We start from the raw sequence: 17,466 nt of genomic DNA on the forward strand, positions 1-17,466 counted from the left end.
GGGGGGGTTGGTGTATGTTTTTTTAGGTTTGATAGTAATGACTCTTGTTTTGTCCTCCTCAGGTGGTGGAGAAGAAGACACCGGTAAGACTGTATGTGTGTGTGTGTGAGGTGTTGATGTCTCATTACAATGGCATGCCAAGCGGTCATACAACCGCGCTGACAATTTCCGATAGCATAACAGATAAGTCATAAGCAGTCGTGGTAGCGATGTGCCAATAATTTAACTGGCCTGTCGAACACACGCAGTATTCAAGCCCTCCAGTATCTCTCCTCTGTCTGTGGTTTCTGTCCATTCTCTATGCCCATGGTATGAGACATTGAAATTAAATGGACCAAATTGTCCCTCTTCTCTACTCCTTATCAGTTTCAATTACCTTCCTAACAACGTGGTGCAGCACTATTCAATGTGTACATTGTCCCTCAGAGAACACTGAAAATTCCACAGAATAATGAAAAATGAACAACAATTAGCTGAAATAGCCAAGATGGCAGTTTGAACAACATGAAATCAAATGTGGCCCCTGTGTGGCTCAGTTGGTAAGAGTGGCTTAGTGCTAGCAATGCCAGGGTTTTGGGTTTGATTCCCACTGGGATCACTATCACTTACTGTTGATTTTATCCAACCTGCAAAACACCAGTCTCAACGTCAACAGTGAAGAGGCGACTCCGAGATGCTGGCCTTCTAGGCAGAATTGCAAAGAAAAAGCCATATCTGACTGCCCCCCCCCAAAAAAAAGATTAAGATGGGCAAAATAACACAGACACTGGACAGAGGAACTCTGCCTAGAAGGCCAGCATCCTGGAGTCGCCTCTTCGCTGTTGACGTTGAGACTGCCAGTGAAGCTGCCAGTTGAGGACTTGTGAGGCATCTGTTTCTCAAACTAGACACTCTAATGTACTTGTCCTCTTGTTCAGTTGTGCACCGGGGCCTCCTACTCCTCTTTCTATTCTGGTTAGAGCCAGTTTGCGCTGTTATGTGAAGGGAGTAGTACACAGCGTTGTACGAGATCTTCCGTTTCTTGGCAATTTCTCACATGGAATAGCCTTAATTTCTCAGAACAGGAATAGTCTGATGAGTTTCAGAAGAAAGTTATTTTTTCCAGACATTTTGAGGCTGTAATTGAGCTAACAAATGCTGATGCTCCAGATACGAACTAGTCTAAAGAAGGCCAGTTTTATTGCTTCTTTAATCAGAACCACAGTTTTCAGCTGTGCTAACATAATTGCAAAAGGGTTTTCTAATGATCAATTAGCCTTTTAAGATGATAAACTTGGATTAGCTAACACAGCGTGCCATTGGAACACAGGAGTGATGGTTGCTGATAATGGGCCTCTACGCCTATGTAGATATTCCATTAAAAATCTGCCGCTTCCAGCTGCAATAGTCATTTACAACATTAACAATGTCTACACTGTATTTCTGATCAATTTGATGTTATTTTAATGGACAAAAAATGTAAATGTTGGTTGTTTTTTGCTCTAGGACACCCACAGATCTCACATGACTTGTATTTTGGTAGTGAATCTGTTATTCTATGCGTTTGTATGGGCTAATAGCAGTAAGGCCGAAAATTTTTTTTCCTTTAAATTATTATTTAAAATAATGTATACTTCAAGCGGTCTTGAAATTCAAAATCAAATAGCTAAATGATCCTTGGTATGACCTTATTCATACAATTCCATATAGCTTAGTAGAACCCCCTTCCCCCTGGCTTAGACTCTTAATAGTTAATGACGTCTATATAACGACGGTTAATGACGTCTCTGTAATGACGGTTAATCTCATGTCACTATGATGAATATGTTACGTAAGACATATAACGAAGCTGTCCAGATTAACTGTCACCATGTCCTTAGTTAGGAGCTCCTGTAATCAGTGTAGAAGTCACAAACAAAGCAGCCAGAGTTGCATATAGCCTGTCTAACATGTTTACCATTAACCAAATTAAATATAATTGTTTTTCTTTTCAAATACTTAATTTGTGCACTTGATCAAGCTTGCTTAGCGCAAAGTGCCAACCCAAACCCAATTTGTCACTCCAGACAGGCTCAATCAAATGTCAAATAGAGTTTGAACCCAAGTCTGCTACGTACTGAGTGCAGATGTTAAACTGGCTTTCAGTGCCTGACTCCAGCCTCCTGTCTTGTAGCCTATCATGTGAAAGATTGACTCTGCCTGCCAATTAAATAGTGATGTATCTACACTCTCAAGGACCGTGTCCACGTGTACGCTCAGCACGCTTATTTTTCTTTGAGAGCAAATCAAATATTACCACACCAGGGACTTCCACCACCATCTTGCTTTTGTAGGTACCTGGAATTAAAGAAGTTGCCTTGCCAAAGGGAATCCCAGTGCTGACATGAAAATGTAGGCTAGTGAACCGGCAACCAGGGGGTTTCTGGTGGCCCGCCGCCACCTACTACCGTTGTGCCCTTGTGCGAGGCAAAGTGCTCCAGAGGCGCTGCTCTGAGGCTGACCCTGTGCTGCTCCCAGCCTGTCGTGTGTTTGTGTGTTGAGTCTTGTAATGTGACCAACATAAGACAAGTAGTCATTGTACAATGGATAGATACACTTTTAAAATATGTTGTGAATTATCTCTCTCCTGTCTCAGATGACACGCCCATCATTGCGGTGATGGTGGCTCTGTCGTCCCTGCTCGTCATTGTCTTCATCATCATCATCCTCTACATGCTCAGGTCAGTCATACTCACTCCGGTATAAACCACCCACACCGCTAACCCTGACCCACACCGCTAACTCTGACCCACACTGCTCACCTGGTTCCGGTTCATTAGGGCACACGGTAACCAAACAATTTTCAGCAAAGTGAAAATTGTATGAGTTCAGCCAGTACCTTGGCTGAGTTCAGCTAATACCTGTCCTTTTCAAAAGTTGTCTCCCTGCTGAACACAACCATGGGGGGGTTCCCTGAAAGCTTTGTGGCTAAAATAACAGCCATGCCCCATAGCAGTGAGAGTCAGAATGGTAAAATCTTACGTTTGACAATCCATCTTCTTCGCTTGAAGCGAGCAAAGTTCTCAAAATTAAGCCTTTTGCTGTTCTGCCAGGGGCCTGGGTCTATACTCTACGTCAGGGTGAAAATAGTGCCACATTAGCTACGAAGCTTTAGGGGGACTCGCCCCTGGGTCGTGTTCATGAGGCACCAAAGAGAAAAAACGGACTGACACCGGGAGAGCTCCCTGAACTTGTCCAATAAAAATGCTTGTTTTGTCCAAAAAGAAACACATACTATGTTTTGCTATGGTGCGCCATAATGAATACATCCCTGGTTTTCTGCCTGACAGAAGTGTCTTCAGCCTCATTTCAGGCTGGCATATTTAAACTGAAAAGAAAAAAAGTGTGTAGAGCTATACAATATTGAGACATGAGACTCACGTAAAACGCTAAATGTCTTGTACACACAAACCTACTCACACAATTCATTACAGTTTTTCGAAAGGGCAGAGCAGGAAATGGCTTGCTTGTCACCTTTCATACACTCACACCCTATTGAGGACAGTATTGATGAACTAAGTGTTACAGAAGTTACCATGGCAGTGTGTGTCATTCCGGATATATCTATTCATGCATGTCGTGTGATTGACAGGTTTAAGAAGTACAAGCAGGCCGGCAGCCATTCTAACTCCTTCAGGCTGACCAACGGTAGATCAGATGATACAGGTAAAATCACTGTAGTTGTGTGAACACACATTTTGCCTGTGGTAGTACACTTACAGGGACTTGTAATCTATATCATAGCCAACTTTCTGCATTGTTTTCTGTTTGGATAAGATCACATTGGTTTTGTAGTCATTTACTGGTTCTCGGCCTATGCTGTTGTTCCATATGATGACTTGTGGTTCAGTAGCAGTGTTGGATTGGTTTACAGCGCCCCCTTGTGGGCTTTTGTGACAGAACAGACAGTCAGTTTGGAGACATTGCGTGTGCAGATTGGAATGTAATGTTTAGGACATGTAATATATATAGTATATTTTTCTACAGTGTATTGATTTAGTTTATAATCATTGGTTGGTGAATGTGTCACTATCTGGCTCTTACAACAGGTTTTTGTTATTGTATTTTACTGTAAAAATTATTGAAATACTATGTATAGTGTATATAATTAATTGTATTTGTATAATTTATTGTTGGCAGTGTCACAACAATAAGGGTTTATGTCTCTATCTTTCTGTCTCTGTCTATCTCCTGTGGAACTCTATCTCGACCAATCTTTCTCCTCCCATTCCTTCCCTCCTCTCTTTCCTCTCCCTCTTCCCTCCCTTCCTGCTTCCTGCTCTCGCAGAGCTCCAGAGTGTGCCACTATTGGCCCGTTCACCCAGCACCAACAGGAAGTACCCTCCCCTTGTTGTCGACAAGCTGGAGGAGGAGATGAATCGTCGCATGGCTGACGACAACAAGCTCTTCCGGGAGGAGTTCAACGTATGAAGTCCTTATGCACGCACATACATATATACATATATATATATGAACAGTGCTGGAATATATATATATATATATATGGATACTCTATATATATATATATATATATATATATATATATATGTATATATATATATATGCATACTCTCACGCCTACACACACATTTACATTTATACACACACATTTTAGTCATCTATGGGCCACATCAGGACAATGGGCAGATCGTACTTGCAACTAGAACCCTTTATGTTTGTGATTCTAGCTACCGACTCAGATTGGAGAGGTACTACCTTACACAGAGCCTATAGCTGTGTTTCAATACTTCCTAATTCCCTTTCCCGTTCTTCCCTTATTTGCTTTATTTTCGTGTCCAGCAGGGCTGGTTTTCGGAATAAGAATTTTACCCATAGAAACACACATCACTGGGCATTCAGCTAATATCACTGTTACCTGTCTGTGTGTCTAATGCGCTCTGTGTCCAGGCGCTGCCGGTGTGTCCCATTCAGGCGTCGTGCGACACGGCCTCTAAAGAGGAGAACAAGGACAAAAACCGATACGTCAACATCCTGCCATGTGAGTCCACGACATGGCACTAAAGCCTGATTCAACCTTTGGGAACGTACTGTGCTGGCTTGTATGTTTCCTTTCCAGCACTGTTCAAGCATCTATGGCGGATGCGTAACGCGCCAGTATAGCTTGGATCGGTTCGGTTAATAGTCTGAATCGGGCACTAGTCTGTCATACTGCTCTTCCTGGAACAGACTTTAAATGAGCTACATGTAATATTTTAGCCATAATTCTTTTTTTTAAGGACACTGCTTAATAACGCCTAACATCTCATAGTGGCTTCTTACCATTTGCAAAGACGTAATACTTTCAGAAGAAAGTTATTTGTTTCTGTCCATTTTGAGCCTGTAATCGAACCCACAAATGCTGATACTCCAGATACTCAACTAGTCTAAAGAAGGCCAGTTTTATTGCTTTTTAATCAGAACCACAGTTTTCAGCTGTGCTAACATAATTGCAAAAGGTTTTTCTAATGATCAATTAGCCTTTGAAAATCTGCTGTTTCCAGCTACAATAGTCCTTTACAGCATTAGCAATGTCTACACTGTATTTCTGATCAATTTGATGTTATCTTAATGAACAAAACATTTGCTTTTCTTTAAAAAAACAAGGACATTTTTTATTTATTTTTTATTTATTTTTATCCCCTTTTCTCCCCAATTTTCGTGGTATCCAATCGCTAGTGATTACTATCTTGTCTCATCGCTACAACTCCCGTACGGGCTCGGGAGAGATGAAGGTCGAAAGCCATGCGTCCTCCGAAGCACAACCCAACCAAGCCGCACTGCTTCTTAACACAGCGCGCCTCCAACCCGAAAGCCAGCTGCACCAATGTGTCGGAGAAGGAAACACCGTGCACCCGCCCCCTCGGTTAGCGCGCACTGCGCCCGGCCCGCCACAGGAGTCGCTGGAGCGCGATGAGACAAGGATATTCCTACCGGACAAACCCTCCCTAACCCGGACGACTCTATGCCAATTGTGCAGCGCCCCCACGGACCTCCCGGTCGCGGCCGGCTGCGACAGAGCCTGGGCGCGAACCCAGAGACTCTGGTGGCGCAGCCTAGACCACTGCGCCACCCGGGAGGCCCTACAAGGACATTTCTAAGTGACCCCAAACTTTTGAACGGTAGTATAAATGTTACATGTAGCTCCTTTAAAACAGGCTGGCCATTCAGCTAATCAAGGTTCTGTTGTGTTTCAGATGATCACTCCAGGGTGCATTTGTCATCACTAGAGGGAGTTCCAGACTCCGACTTCATCAACGCATCCTTCATCAACGTAAGTGATGCCACAAGCCTTTGGCATCAATGACAGGCTCTGATTTTTTGTAATTTCTTATTTAGCTACTCCTTGGCCAGGTCTCCCTTGTAAAAGAGGTCTTTTGACCTTAATTGAACTTCCTGGTTAAATAAATAAATTAAAGGTTGCCTTAGAATAGTCTTTTTCATCACTCTCGCTCTCCCTTCCTCTCTCTCCTATGTTCTTTCTTTTTTTACAAAATGAAAATAATATTTCATTTGTAGAACGAAAGTCCCACGCTAAATCGCATGAAGTAGAAACAACATCAATACATCAAAAAGTAGAGTAACATCGATGATACAGCAGAACATTACTAACATTACAAACACGGTCATTAAACCTATTCAGCAATCAAACACACACTCACTCTCTTCCTCTTCTGCCTTCCTCTTGTTCACAGGGGTACCAAGAGAAGAACAAGTTCATTGCAGCTCAAGGTAAAGAGGTTACTCTAGCCACTGGGATAGGCTAATGTGGTGAATGCCATGTTAATATGACATCATATTTCATTGCCTGTGCAAACATACAGGAACGTATTAAATCAATGATGATAATAAACAGTGGATTATAATATATCTTCTGTCTCCCTCTCTCTCAGGGCCAAAGGAGGAGACGGTGAACGACTTCTGGAGAATGATCTGGGAACAGAACACAGCCACCATCGTCATGGTGACCAACCTGAAGGAAAGAAAAGAGGTAGGGGAGAAGGAGGGAAGAGCGGGGGAGGGGTGACAACAGGTGTGTTCAGAAAGGTGGAAGTTTCAGAATTTTGCAGATAGAAAGTTCATTAAAACAATTGACACAACTGCCTACTCAACATGAAATGCATTTAAAATATGTTCTTCACTGTACAAAATCTATTGGAACTGTTGTGTAGTGTTCCACCCTTCTGAACAGACCTTGCAATATGACGATGGTTGGGTATGTTCAGCATGTCAAATTTGCAATGTGAAAAGGCATATGAATGTACGACTATGAGTGTTTGTTTCTTTTCATTTGAAAGAAATCCATACAGCGGCAATCTCTCTGTGTGTCTCAGTGTAAGTGTGCCCAGTACTGGCCAGACCAGGGCTGCTGGACCTACGGCAACATCCGGGTCTCTGTGGAGGACATGATGGTGCTGGTGGATTACACCATCCGCAAGTTCTGCATCCAACAGGTACCCTGCTCTTCCCTTTTCCTCTCTCCTTCTCCTGTCTTCTCTGGACTTGTCTTCTCACCTCTTTCTCCTCCCTTTTTCTTGTCTTGTTTTCTCCTCTCACCACACCATCTATCAAACCCATGTGATATGGATGTACACCAAGCAGGTACACTGTATGCAAAGCTCATGTGAAAATGGAAAAAAAAACAAATTATTTGAACATAACATTAGTCTTGAATAATACTCCAAAACAGTTAAACGAATGGTGTCTCTGTCTCTACATCTACACCCCTCCTTCTCTACTTCTCACTCTCTCTCACTCTCTCGCTCTCTTTCTCTCGGCCTCTCTCTCTCTCTAGGTGGGGGATGTGGGGGGTAAGAAGCCTCAGCGGCTGGTGACCCAGTTCCACTTCACCAGCTGGCCAGACTTTGGCGTCCCCTTCACGCCCATCGGCATGCTCAAGTTCCTCAAGAAGGTCAAGACCTGCAACCCCCAGTACGCTGGCCCCATCGTGGTCCACTGCAGGTGAGTGTGTTATTGGTGTAGGTGGTTCTGTGACGCCTAGATGCCAAGCTAATGCCTAGGCTTAAGCTTGGTGGGCTAACACGCCCTAGGTTCAGTCACATACCACATACTATCTTTATGTGCGTGCTCTTTTCTGCCTGTCTGTCTGTCTCTCCCTCTGTCTGTGTGTCAGTGCGGGGGTGGGGAGGACCGGTACCTTCATAGTGATAGATGCTATGTTGGACATGATGAACACCGAGAGAAAGGTGGACGTCTTTGGCTTTGTCACACGTATCAGAGCCCAGCGCTGCCAAATGGTCCAGACAGACGTAAGTTGAACTGACCGCAACAAGCACTAACCACAACATTACCCTGACCCAAACCAGTACTCATTATTACCCTGACCCAAACCAGTACTCATTATTACCCTGACCCAAACCAGTACTCATTATTACCCTGACCCAAACCAGTACTCATTATTACCCTGACCCAAACCAGTACTCATTATTACCCTGACCCAAACCAGTACTCATTATTACCCTGACCCAAACCAGTACTCATTATTACCCTGACCCAAACCAGTACTCATTATTACCCTGACCCAAACCAGTACTCATTATTACCCTGACCCAAACCAGTACTCATTATTACCCTGACCCAAACCAGTACTCATTATTACCCTGACCCAAACCAGTACTCATTATTACCCTGACCCAAACCAGTACTCATTATTACCCTGACCCAAACCAGTACTCATTATTACCCTGACCCAAACCAGTACTCATTATTACCCTGACCCAAACCACTACTCATTATTACCCTGACCCAAACCACTACTCATTAGTACCCTTGACCCAAACCACTACTCATTAGTACCCTTGACCCAAACCACTACTCATTAGTACCCTGACCAACACAAAACCACAAAGTACTCAGACTGCAAAAAAATCGCATAACATTATTACCCTGACCTGACGAAGACCACTTTACCTTGACCTGAAATAGGTCACACACTCATATCAATATACTATATGAACATGTTTCCATTCAAATCTCAATACTGGCAGTGTTCAGGGTATGTGGTTATTTCCCGTTTATGTTGTGTTGTCATCTGACTCCTCTTCTGGCTGTATGATATGAGCATGACAAGTGCACTAAAAGTCTTAGCGATTTCTCTTTCACCCACTCTGTATCCCCCCTACCCCCCTCTTTCTCTCTCATCCCCCCTCTCTCCTCCCCCTCTCTCTTTCTCCTCCCCCCTCTCTCTTCTCCACCCTCTCTCTTCCCCCACTCTCTCTCTCTTTCCTCCCCTCTCTCTATTCCCCCTCCCTCTCCACAGATGCAATACGTGTTCATCTTCCAGGCCATGCTGGAGCATTATCTGTATGGGGACACCGAGCTGGAGGTGACCTCCCTGGAGTCCCACCTGGCCAAGCTCTACGCCCCCTCCGCCGCCGGCTGTGGGGGCATGGAAGCGGAGTTCAAGGTGATTTAGTTTGCCTGGTACAATGGAACTAATGGATAGTCCCAAAAGTACAAAGCTTAAGCAAGCTCACTTCAGCTACGCTTAAATGTTTGACAGCCTATCTGTTTGACTCTGGATCATATTTATTTGGCACCAAGCGGAAGAAATTGATACATTGAAATTGAAACAGGGAGGGACTACCTGAAAATGCTTGTTTTTGTTTTCCTTGCAACATGTTTTGCTTTGGTGTGAACCAATGAATATGAAGCCATTAAAGTAGCACTGTGAGCGCTAAATTGTTAGGTTTTTTTTTTAGATGTGTTTTTTCCCTGAGTGTGAGAGCCAAGCCAGTGGTTTTGTCTCCCCACACAGAAGCTGACTTCCATCAAGATCCAGAACGACAAGATGAGAACAGGCAACCTGCCAGCTAACATGAAGAAGAACCGAGTTCTCCAGATCATCCCATGTGAGTCACGGCTCCAAACCTCCCTGAGCTAATCCCTAGGCTTAGCTCCACAGATTAATGCAGTCTGGTATTCAAACCTAGTCGGTCACATAGCTCCATGTAATGTAACCTGTTTGTTGGTGTCTCGTAGATGAGTTCAACAGAGTGATCATCCCAGTCAAGAGAGGGGAGGAGAACACGGACTATGTCAACGCCTCCTTCATTGACGTGAGTAGACGAAACAACTGTGAAACCGACACCAGATTATGGCTCACTTCACCTATGTTATGAGTGTTTTTAAAATGAGACAAATTAACAAAATGTTAGCACAGATACAAGTTCGTTTTCACATAAATGGTGAAAAGATGGTCCCGTGTGACTCAGTTGGTACAGCGTGGCGCTTGCAATGCCAGGGTTGTGGGTTTGATTCCCATGCGGGACCAGTACGAAGATGTATGCACTCACTACTGTAAGTTGCTCTGGATAAGAGCATCTGCTCAATGACTCAAATGTGAATGTAAGGAGATGCCTATCAGGAGATATGATAGTGATGATACAGTAGAGACCTTTGGAAGGGTAGACTCCTAGCGTACAAAAACATCAAAATACAGACATCTACACAACACAGGAGATGAGTCTAATACGGGCAGAAATGGATCCTACAGTGGTTGTTGTGTGTATGTCTAAGCTGGCGCGTGTGTGCCTATGTACAGTACCAGTCAAAAGTTTGAACACACCTACTTATTCAAGGGTTTTTCTTCATCTTACTATTTTCTACATTGTAGAATAATAGTGAAGACATCATAACTACGAAATAACACGTGGAATCAGGTAGTGACCAAAAATGTGTTTAGCAGATGTTATTGCGGGTGTAGAGGAATGCTTGGCATTCTATCAACCAGTGTCACCTAGAATGCTTTCCCAACAGTCTTGAAGGAGTTCCCACATATGCTGAGCACTTGTTGGCTGCTTTTCCTTCACTCTGCAGTCCAACTCATCCCAAACCATCTCAATTGGGTTGAAGTCAGGTGATTGTGTAGGCCAGGTCATCTGATGCAGCACTCCATCACTCTCCTTCTTGGTCAAATAGCCCTTACACAGTCTGGAGGTGTGTTTTTCGGGTCATTGTCCTGTTGAAAAGCAAATGATAGTCCCACTAAGTGCAAACCAGATGGGATGGCGTATCGCTGCAGAATGCTGTGGTAGCCATGCTGGTTAAGTATGCCTTGAATTCTAAATAAAACACTGACAGTGTCACCTGCAAAGCACCATCACACCTCCTCCTCCATACTTCACGGTGGGAACCACACATGCGAAGATCATCCATTCACCTATTATGCGTCTCACAAAAACACGGCGGTTGGAACCAAAAATCTCACATTTGGACTCATCAGCCCAAAGGTGAGATTTCCACCGGTTTAATGTCCATTGCTCATGTTTCTTGGCACAAGCAAGTCTCTTTTTCTTATTGGTGTCTTTTAGTAGTCGTTTCTTTGCAGCAATTTGACCCTGAAGGCCTGATTCACTCCTCTGAACAGTTGATGTGGAGATGTGTATGTTACTTGAACTCTGTGAAGCATTTATTTGGGCTGCAATTTCTGAGGCTGTTAACTATAATGAACTTATCCTCTGCAACAGAGGTAACTCTGAGTCTTCCTTTCCTGTGGCGGTCCTCACGAGAGCCAGTTTCATCATAGCACTTGATGATTTTTCAAATGCATTTGAAGAAACTTTCAAAGTTCTTAAATTAATGATGGACTGTTGTTTTTCTTTGCTTATTTGAGCTGTTCTTGCCATAATATAATACCTCTTTACCTACTGTATTCATTTATTTATTTTTGCTCCTTTGCACCCCATTATTTCTATCTCTACTTTGCACTTTCTTCCACTGCAAACCAACCATTCCAGTGTTTTTTTTTACTTGCTATATTGTATTTACTTCGCCACCATGGCCTTTTTATATTTGTATTTATTTTTATATATATTTTGTTTGCCTTCACCTCCCTTATCTCACCTCACTTGCTCACATTGTATATAGACTTATTTTTCACTGTATTATTGACTGTATGTTTGTTCTACTCCATGTGTAACCATGTGTTGTTGTATGTGTCGAACTGCTTTGCTTTATCTTGGCCAGGTCGCAATTGTAAATGAGAACGTGTTCTCAATTTGCCTACCTGGTTAAATAAAGGTGAAATAAAATAAAATAAATAAAAAAATATGGACTTGGTATTTTACCAAATAGGGATATCTTCTGTATATCACCCCTACCATGTCACAACACAACTGATTGGCTCAAACGCATTGAGAAGGAAAGAAATTCCACAAATTAACTTTTAATTGTTAATTGAAATGCATTCCAGATGACTACCTCACGAAGCTGGTTGAGAGAATGCCATGAGTGTGCAAAGCTGTCATCAAGGCAAAGGGTGGCTACTTTGAAGTATCTCAAATATAAAATAAAATTTGATTTGTTTAACACTTTTTTTGGTTACTACAATATTCCATGTGTTATTTAATAGTTTTGATGTCTTCACTAGTATTCTACAATGTAGAAAATAATAGTACAAATAAAGAAAACCCTTAAATCAGTAGGTGTGTCCAGACTGGTACCATGTGTGTGTGTGTGTGAACACCTAACCTCTGCGTATCTCTACCTGTGTCTGGTTCAGGGGTACCGTCAGAAGGACTCGTACATGGCCAGCCAGGGTCCGCTGCAGCACACCATCGAAGACTTCTGGAGGATGATCTGGGAGTGGAGGAGCTGCTCCATAGTCATGCTCACTGAGCTGGAGGAGAGAGGACAGGTACAGAGGGATGGAGGGAGGACACAGCAGAGAGACAACATGTGGAGAGGGATGGAGGAAGAAGATAGAGAGGACAGGTAGAGCGGTGTGAGAGGGAGAATGGAGGCCATAGGAAGGAGGAGATGGGCAGAAAGGAGAGAGCACAGTGAAGAATGGGGGCCATTGAACCAATCTGACGACAGTGTGTTCGCTAAGCTCAGTCATGCCAGTAAAGTATGTTATTACTGAGAACAATGATTGGAAGAGAAACGTCTCCTTATTGGTCTGTTTCCTGGTTCTGTCTCGTGATTAGAGGATCATTCTCTGTTAGTTTAAATACTTCCTGGAGCTGATTGCAGGGTGCCATCAGATCTTTGTCTGTCTGTCTCTCTCTCTCTCTCTCTTTCTCTCTCTCTCTTTGTTTATCTTTGGGAAAGGGGATACCTAGTCAGTTGTACAACTGAATGCATTCAACTGAAATGTGTCTTCCTCATTTTACCCAATACCTCTGAATCGGAGAGGTGCGGAGGGCTGCCTTAATCGACATCCACGTCTTCAGCGCCTGGGGAACAGTGGGTTGACTGCTTTGCTCAGGGGCAGAAGGACAGATTTTTACCTTGTCAGCTCAGGGATTCGATCCAGCAGCCTTTCTGTTACTGGCCCAACCCGCCAGGCTACCTTTGTCTGTCTGTCTGTGAGTGTCTGTCTCTCGCTAATATCTCCATCTATCTACCTCTCTCTCGCTCTCTTCCCCCCTCTCTCTGTAGGAGAAGTGTGCCCAGTACTGGCCCAGTGATGGGGTGATAGTGTGTGGGGACATCTCCATCGAGCTGAAGAAGGAGGAGGAGAGTGAGAGCTACACTGTTAGAGACCTCCTGGTCACCAACAACAGGGTGAAGACAGAGGCTGCCTCGAAAAACACTAACACCCCAAGCAAATGTCAACAAGATTTGATTAGTCACTTCTATGTGTCTTCAGTGTGTGTTTGTATGTGTGGGCAGTGTTTACCCCTCCACCCATAAATCATAATTTTACATCATCTTTGAGAACCAATAACTACCAAAATATAAACTAGACAGTCAGGGAGAATCGGAAATTTAAAAAGAAATGGCATTGCGTGGGGCCGTCATTGATTTTGTAATAATATTTGAGTCACTCAGATAGCATAAGACTGACACTACCCCGCTATGCTAACTTTGCCACCGCTGCTGAAAATATCCCTTTGGGAAACACTGGTGTTGGGCGTGTCTCTTCCTGTCTTACTCTTTCCTTTCTCACTCTTTAGGAGACCAAGGCTCGTACGGTGAGACAGTTTCATTTCCATGGCTGGCCAGAAGTGGGCATTCCCAGTGACGGGAAGGGAATGATCAACATCATTGCTGCGGTCCAGAAGCAGCAGCAACAATCTGGCAACCACCCAATCACTGTCCACTGCAGGTAACCTACACCTAATGTTTTAACAATTTATCATATCTTGTGTGTGTGCCTAATCACAGCTAACCTTTTGTGTGTGTGTGTGTATGTGTCAGTGCGGGCGCGGGGCGGACGGGGACCTTCTGTGCCCTGAGCACGGTCCTGGAGCGGGTGAAAGCTGAGGCCATCTTGGACGTCTTCCAGACCGTCAAGAGCCTTCGGCTGCAGAGACCCCACATGGTGCAGACACTGGTGAGGACACTCTGTTACACAACACCGACGTACATGATGCAGACTGTTACACTATCTGAAATGGATGTTGCAGTTTCACCAATTAAGGATTCCAGCTTTAATGATATGCGTTATAATAATGCAATTATTCAACCTGAGTTTAGCCAACTGTACAATGCATGGGATGCACGTGATGCAATTGCGAGTTACAAGCTTAAGAACTCGCATTGAATAAATATGCCTTCCTGTATTTTGGAAATTTTACAGTTATTTCGGTCTGTGCTCACTGCTAATTGCTCACGCTAAATGTCACACTGTGAAAATATGGAAAGTATTGTGAAAACGGTGCTGACTTAAGTTTCTACCTAGAGCTCAACCAATGTTTTTGGGGGTCAGATATCGTTTTTTGGGGGGGGGGACAAAACGTAGCGATTCTGATATATCTGCCGATATACTGTTTTACAGCGGGGGAAAAGTTTTCCCACACTGAATTCTCATAAATTCAGAAGAGCGATTACTCTCCTCGAACTGGACGAAGATTTTTTCTTTAATGAGTCTTCTCCGAGACCAGGCCCAAATCCCTGTCATTCGCTTGAAGAAAAGACGGAAATATACCACAAGATCGGGGTGCCTAGACCACCTTTACTCCACATGCAGAGATGAATACAAAGCTCTCCCTCGCCCTCCATTTGGCAAATCTGACCATAATTATATCCTCCTGATTCCTGCTTACAAGCAAAAACGAAATCAGGAAGTACCAGTGACTCACTCAATACGGAAGTGGTCAGATAACGCGGATGCTACTCTACAGGACTGTTTTGCTAGCACAGACTAGAATTTGTTCCGGGATTCATCCAATGGCATTGAGAAGAATACCACCTCAGTCACCGGCTTCATCAATAAGTGCATTGGTGACGTCGTCCCCACAGTGACCGTACGCACATATCCCAACCAGAAGCAGTGGATTACAGGCAACATCCGCACCGAGCTAAAGGCTAGAGCAGCCGCTTTCAAGTAGCGGGACACTAATCCGGACACTTATAAGAAATCCCGCTATGCCCTCAGACGAACCATCAAATAGGCAGAGCGTCAATACAGGACTAAGATTGAATCCTACTACACTGGCTCTGACGCTCGTCGGATGTGGCAGGGCTTGTAAACTATTACGGACTACAAAGAGAAACCCAGCTGCGAGCTGCCCAGTGACGCGAGCCTACCACCATAATCCCTGTGCCCAAGAAAGAAAGTGAAGGTAACCTACCTAAATGACTACCGCCCCGTAGCACTCTCGTTGGTAACCATGAAGTGCTTTGAAAGGCTGTTCATGGCTCACAACAACACCATCATCCTGGAAACCCTAGACCCACTCCAATTCGCATACCACCTCAACAGATCCACAATGACTCAATCGCCTTCTCACCTGGACAAAAGGAACACCTATGTGAGAACGCTGTTCATTGACCACAGCTCAGCTTTCAACACCATAGTGCCCAATAAGCTCATCACTAAGCTAAGGACCTTGGGACTAAACACCTCCCTCTGCAACTGGATCCTGGACTTCCTGACGGGCCGCCCCCCAGGTGGTAAGGGTAGGCTACAACACATCTGCCACGCTGATCCTGAACACGGGGGCCCCTCGGGTGCGTGCTTAGTCCCCTCCTGTACTCCCTGTTCACCCATTACTGGCAGTGTGGTGCCAGAACAACAACCTCTCCCTCAACGTGATCAAGACAAAGGAGCTGATCATGGACTACAGGTAAAAGAGGGCCGAACACACCCCCGTTCACATCGACGGGGCTGTAGTTGAGCGGGTCGAGAGTTTCAAGTTCCTTGGTGTCCACATCACCAACAAATGATCATTATCCAAACACACCAAGACAGTCGTGAAGAGGGCACAACAACACCTTTTCCCCCTCAGGAGACTGAAAAGATTTGGCCTGGGTCCCCAGATCCTCAAGTTCTACAGCTGCACCATCGAGGGCATCCTAACTGGCATCCTCGGCATCCGACCGTAAGGCGCTACAGAGGGCAGTGCATATGGCCTAGTACATCACTGGGGCCAAGCTACCTGCCATCCAGGACCTATATACTAGGCGGTGTCAGAGGAAGGCCCCAAAAAATGCCTCTGCTACCGCACGGCAAGCGGTACCGGACTGCCAAGTCTAGGTCCAAAAGGCTCCTTAACAGCTTCTACCCCCAAGCCATAAGATTGCAGAACAAGTAATCAAATGGCCACCCGGACTATTTACATTGACCCCCCCCCCCCCCCGCTTTGTTTTTGGACTTGCTGTTTATTATCAATGCATAATCACTTTAACCCTACCTACATGTACAAATTTTCTCGACTAACCTCTACCCCCACACATTGTACCGGTACCCCCTGTATATAGCCTTATTTTATTGTTACTTTTTATTGCATTTTTTACTTTAGTTTATTTCGTAAATATTTTCTTATTCTTGAACTGCATTGTTGGTTAAAGGATTGTAAGTAAGCATTTCACGGTAAGGTTGTATTCGGTAAGCTGTTGTATTCGGCGCATGTAACAAATAACATTTGATTTGAAAAGAGCAATTGTCCAATAACTATGCTTCAAATGTTGATTTCATACATTGTGACGTTTATAAAAACAAATTGGCAGACACTCTTAACCAGAGTGATATCGACAGTTTTTTCACCTAGTCGACTTGGGGATTCGAACCAGCGGCCTTTCGGTTACTGGCCCAACGCTCTTAAGGGCTAGGCTACCTGCAATATTTTTTATTTAACCTTTATTTGACTAGGCAATTCTTATTTACAATGACGGCCTACCCCGGCCAAACCCGGACAACACTGGGCCAATTGTGCGCCGCCCTATGGGACTCCAAATCACGGCCGGTTGTGATACAGCCTGGAATCAAACCAGGATCTGTAGTGATGCCTCTAGCATGCCTCTAGCACTCGGGAGCCCAATAATGACACGTCATGAATGTCGCAAGTGTTCAGATAAGCATGAGATTCCCTTTATTCATCCTATTCATTGAATATCGGTTTAATTATGGGCCGATAGCGATATAGTGGTAAACGGCCAATATCGACCAACAATATAGGTTTGACTCCATTTCTACCATACCAGCTTTGTTGTCAACAACAAATGTAAACACAAACAAGATTATATGAACTCATCAACGAG

At 44.2% G+C, this 17,466-nt stretch overlaps 1 protein-coding gene across 3 annotated transcripts in view; it reads left to right on the forward strand.

Annotated features, from left to right (window-relative positions):
• Window positions 1-17,466, forward strand: part of LOC129815204 (receptor-type tyrosine-protein phosphatase alpha-like) — a 59,139-nt gene that overhangs the window by 36,498 nt on the left and 5,175 nt on the right. Inside the window, exons 5-22 of one of the 3 annotated variants that reach the window (XM_055868717.1) lie at window positions 63-83; window positions 2,615-2,699; window positions 3,611-3,684; window positions 4,307-4,443; window positions 4,927-5,017; window positions 6,213-6,289; window positions 6,711-6,747; window positions 6,909-7,006; window positions 7,314-7,469; window positions 7,811-7,977; window positions 8,150-8,285; window positions 9,296-9,442; window positions 9,794-9,887; window positions 10,018-10,094; window positions 12,539-12,673; window positions 13,420-13,545; window positions 13,938-14,089; window positions 14,182-14,317. In XM_055868717.1, coding sequence (XP_055724692.1) covers window positions 63-83; window positions 2,615-2,699; window positions 3,611-3,684; window positions 4,307-4,443; window positions 4,927-5,017; window positions 6,213-6,289; window positions 6,711-6,747; window positions 6,909-7,006; window positions 7,314-7,469; window positions 7,811-7,977; window positions 8,150-8,285; window positions 9,296-9,442; window positions 9,794-9,887; window positions 10,018-10,094; window positions 12,539-12,673; window positions 13,420-13,545; window positions 13,938-14,089; window positions 14,182-14,317 — 1,946 coding nt within the window. The remainder of the gene's footprint in view (window positions 1-62; window positions 84-2,614; window positions 2,700-3,610; window positions 3,685-4,306; window positions 4,444-4,926; window positions 5,018-6,212; window positions 6,290-6,710; window positions 6,748-6,908; window positions 7,007-7,313; window positions 7,470-7,810; window positions 7,978-8,149; window positions 8,286-9,295; window positions 9,443-9,793; window positions 9,888-10,017; window positions 10,095-12,538; window positions 12,674-13,419; window positions 13,546-13,937; window positions 14,090-14,181; window positions 14,318-17,466) is intronic. The other 2 variants (XM_055868718.1, XM_055868719.1) reach the window with 2 other exon arrangements.

The sequence above is a fragment of the Salvelinus fontinalis genome, chromosome 18, assembly GCF_029448725.1.
Source record: "Salvelinus fontinalis isolate EN_2023a chromosome 18, ASM2944872v1, whole genome shotgun sequence".
Taxonomy (NCBI): domain Eukaryota; kingdom Metazoa; phylum Chordata; class Actinopteri; order Salmoniformes; family Salmonidae; genus Salvelinus; species Salvelinus fontinalis.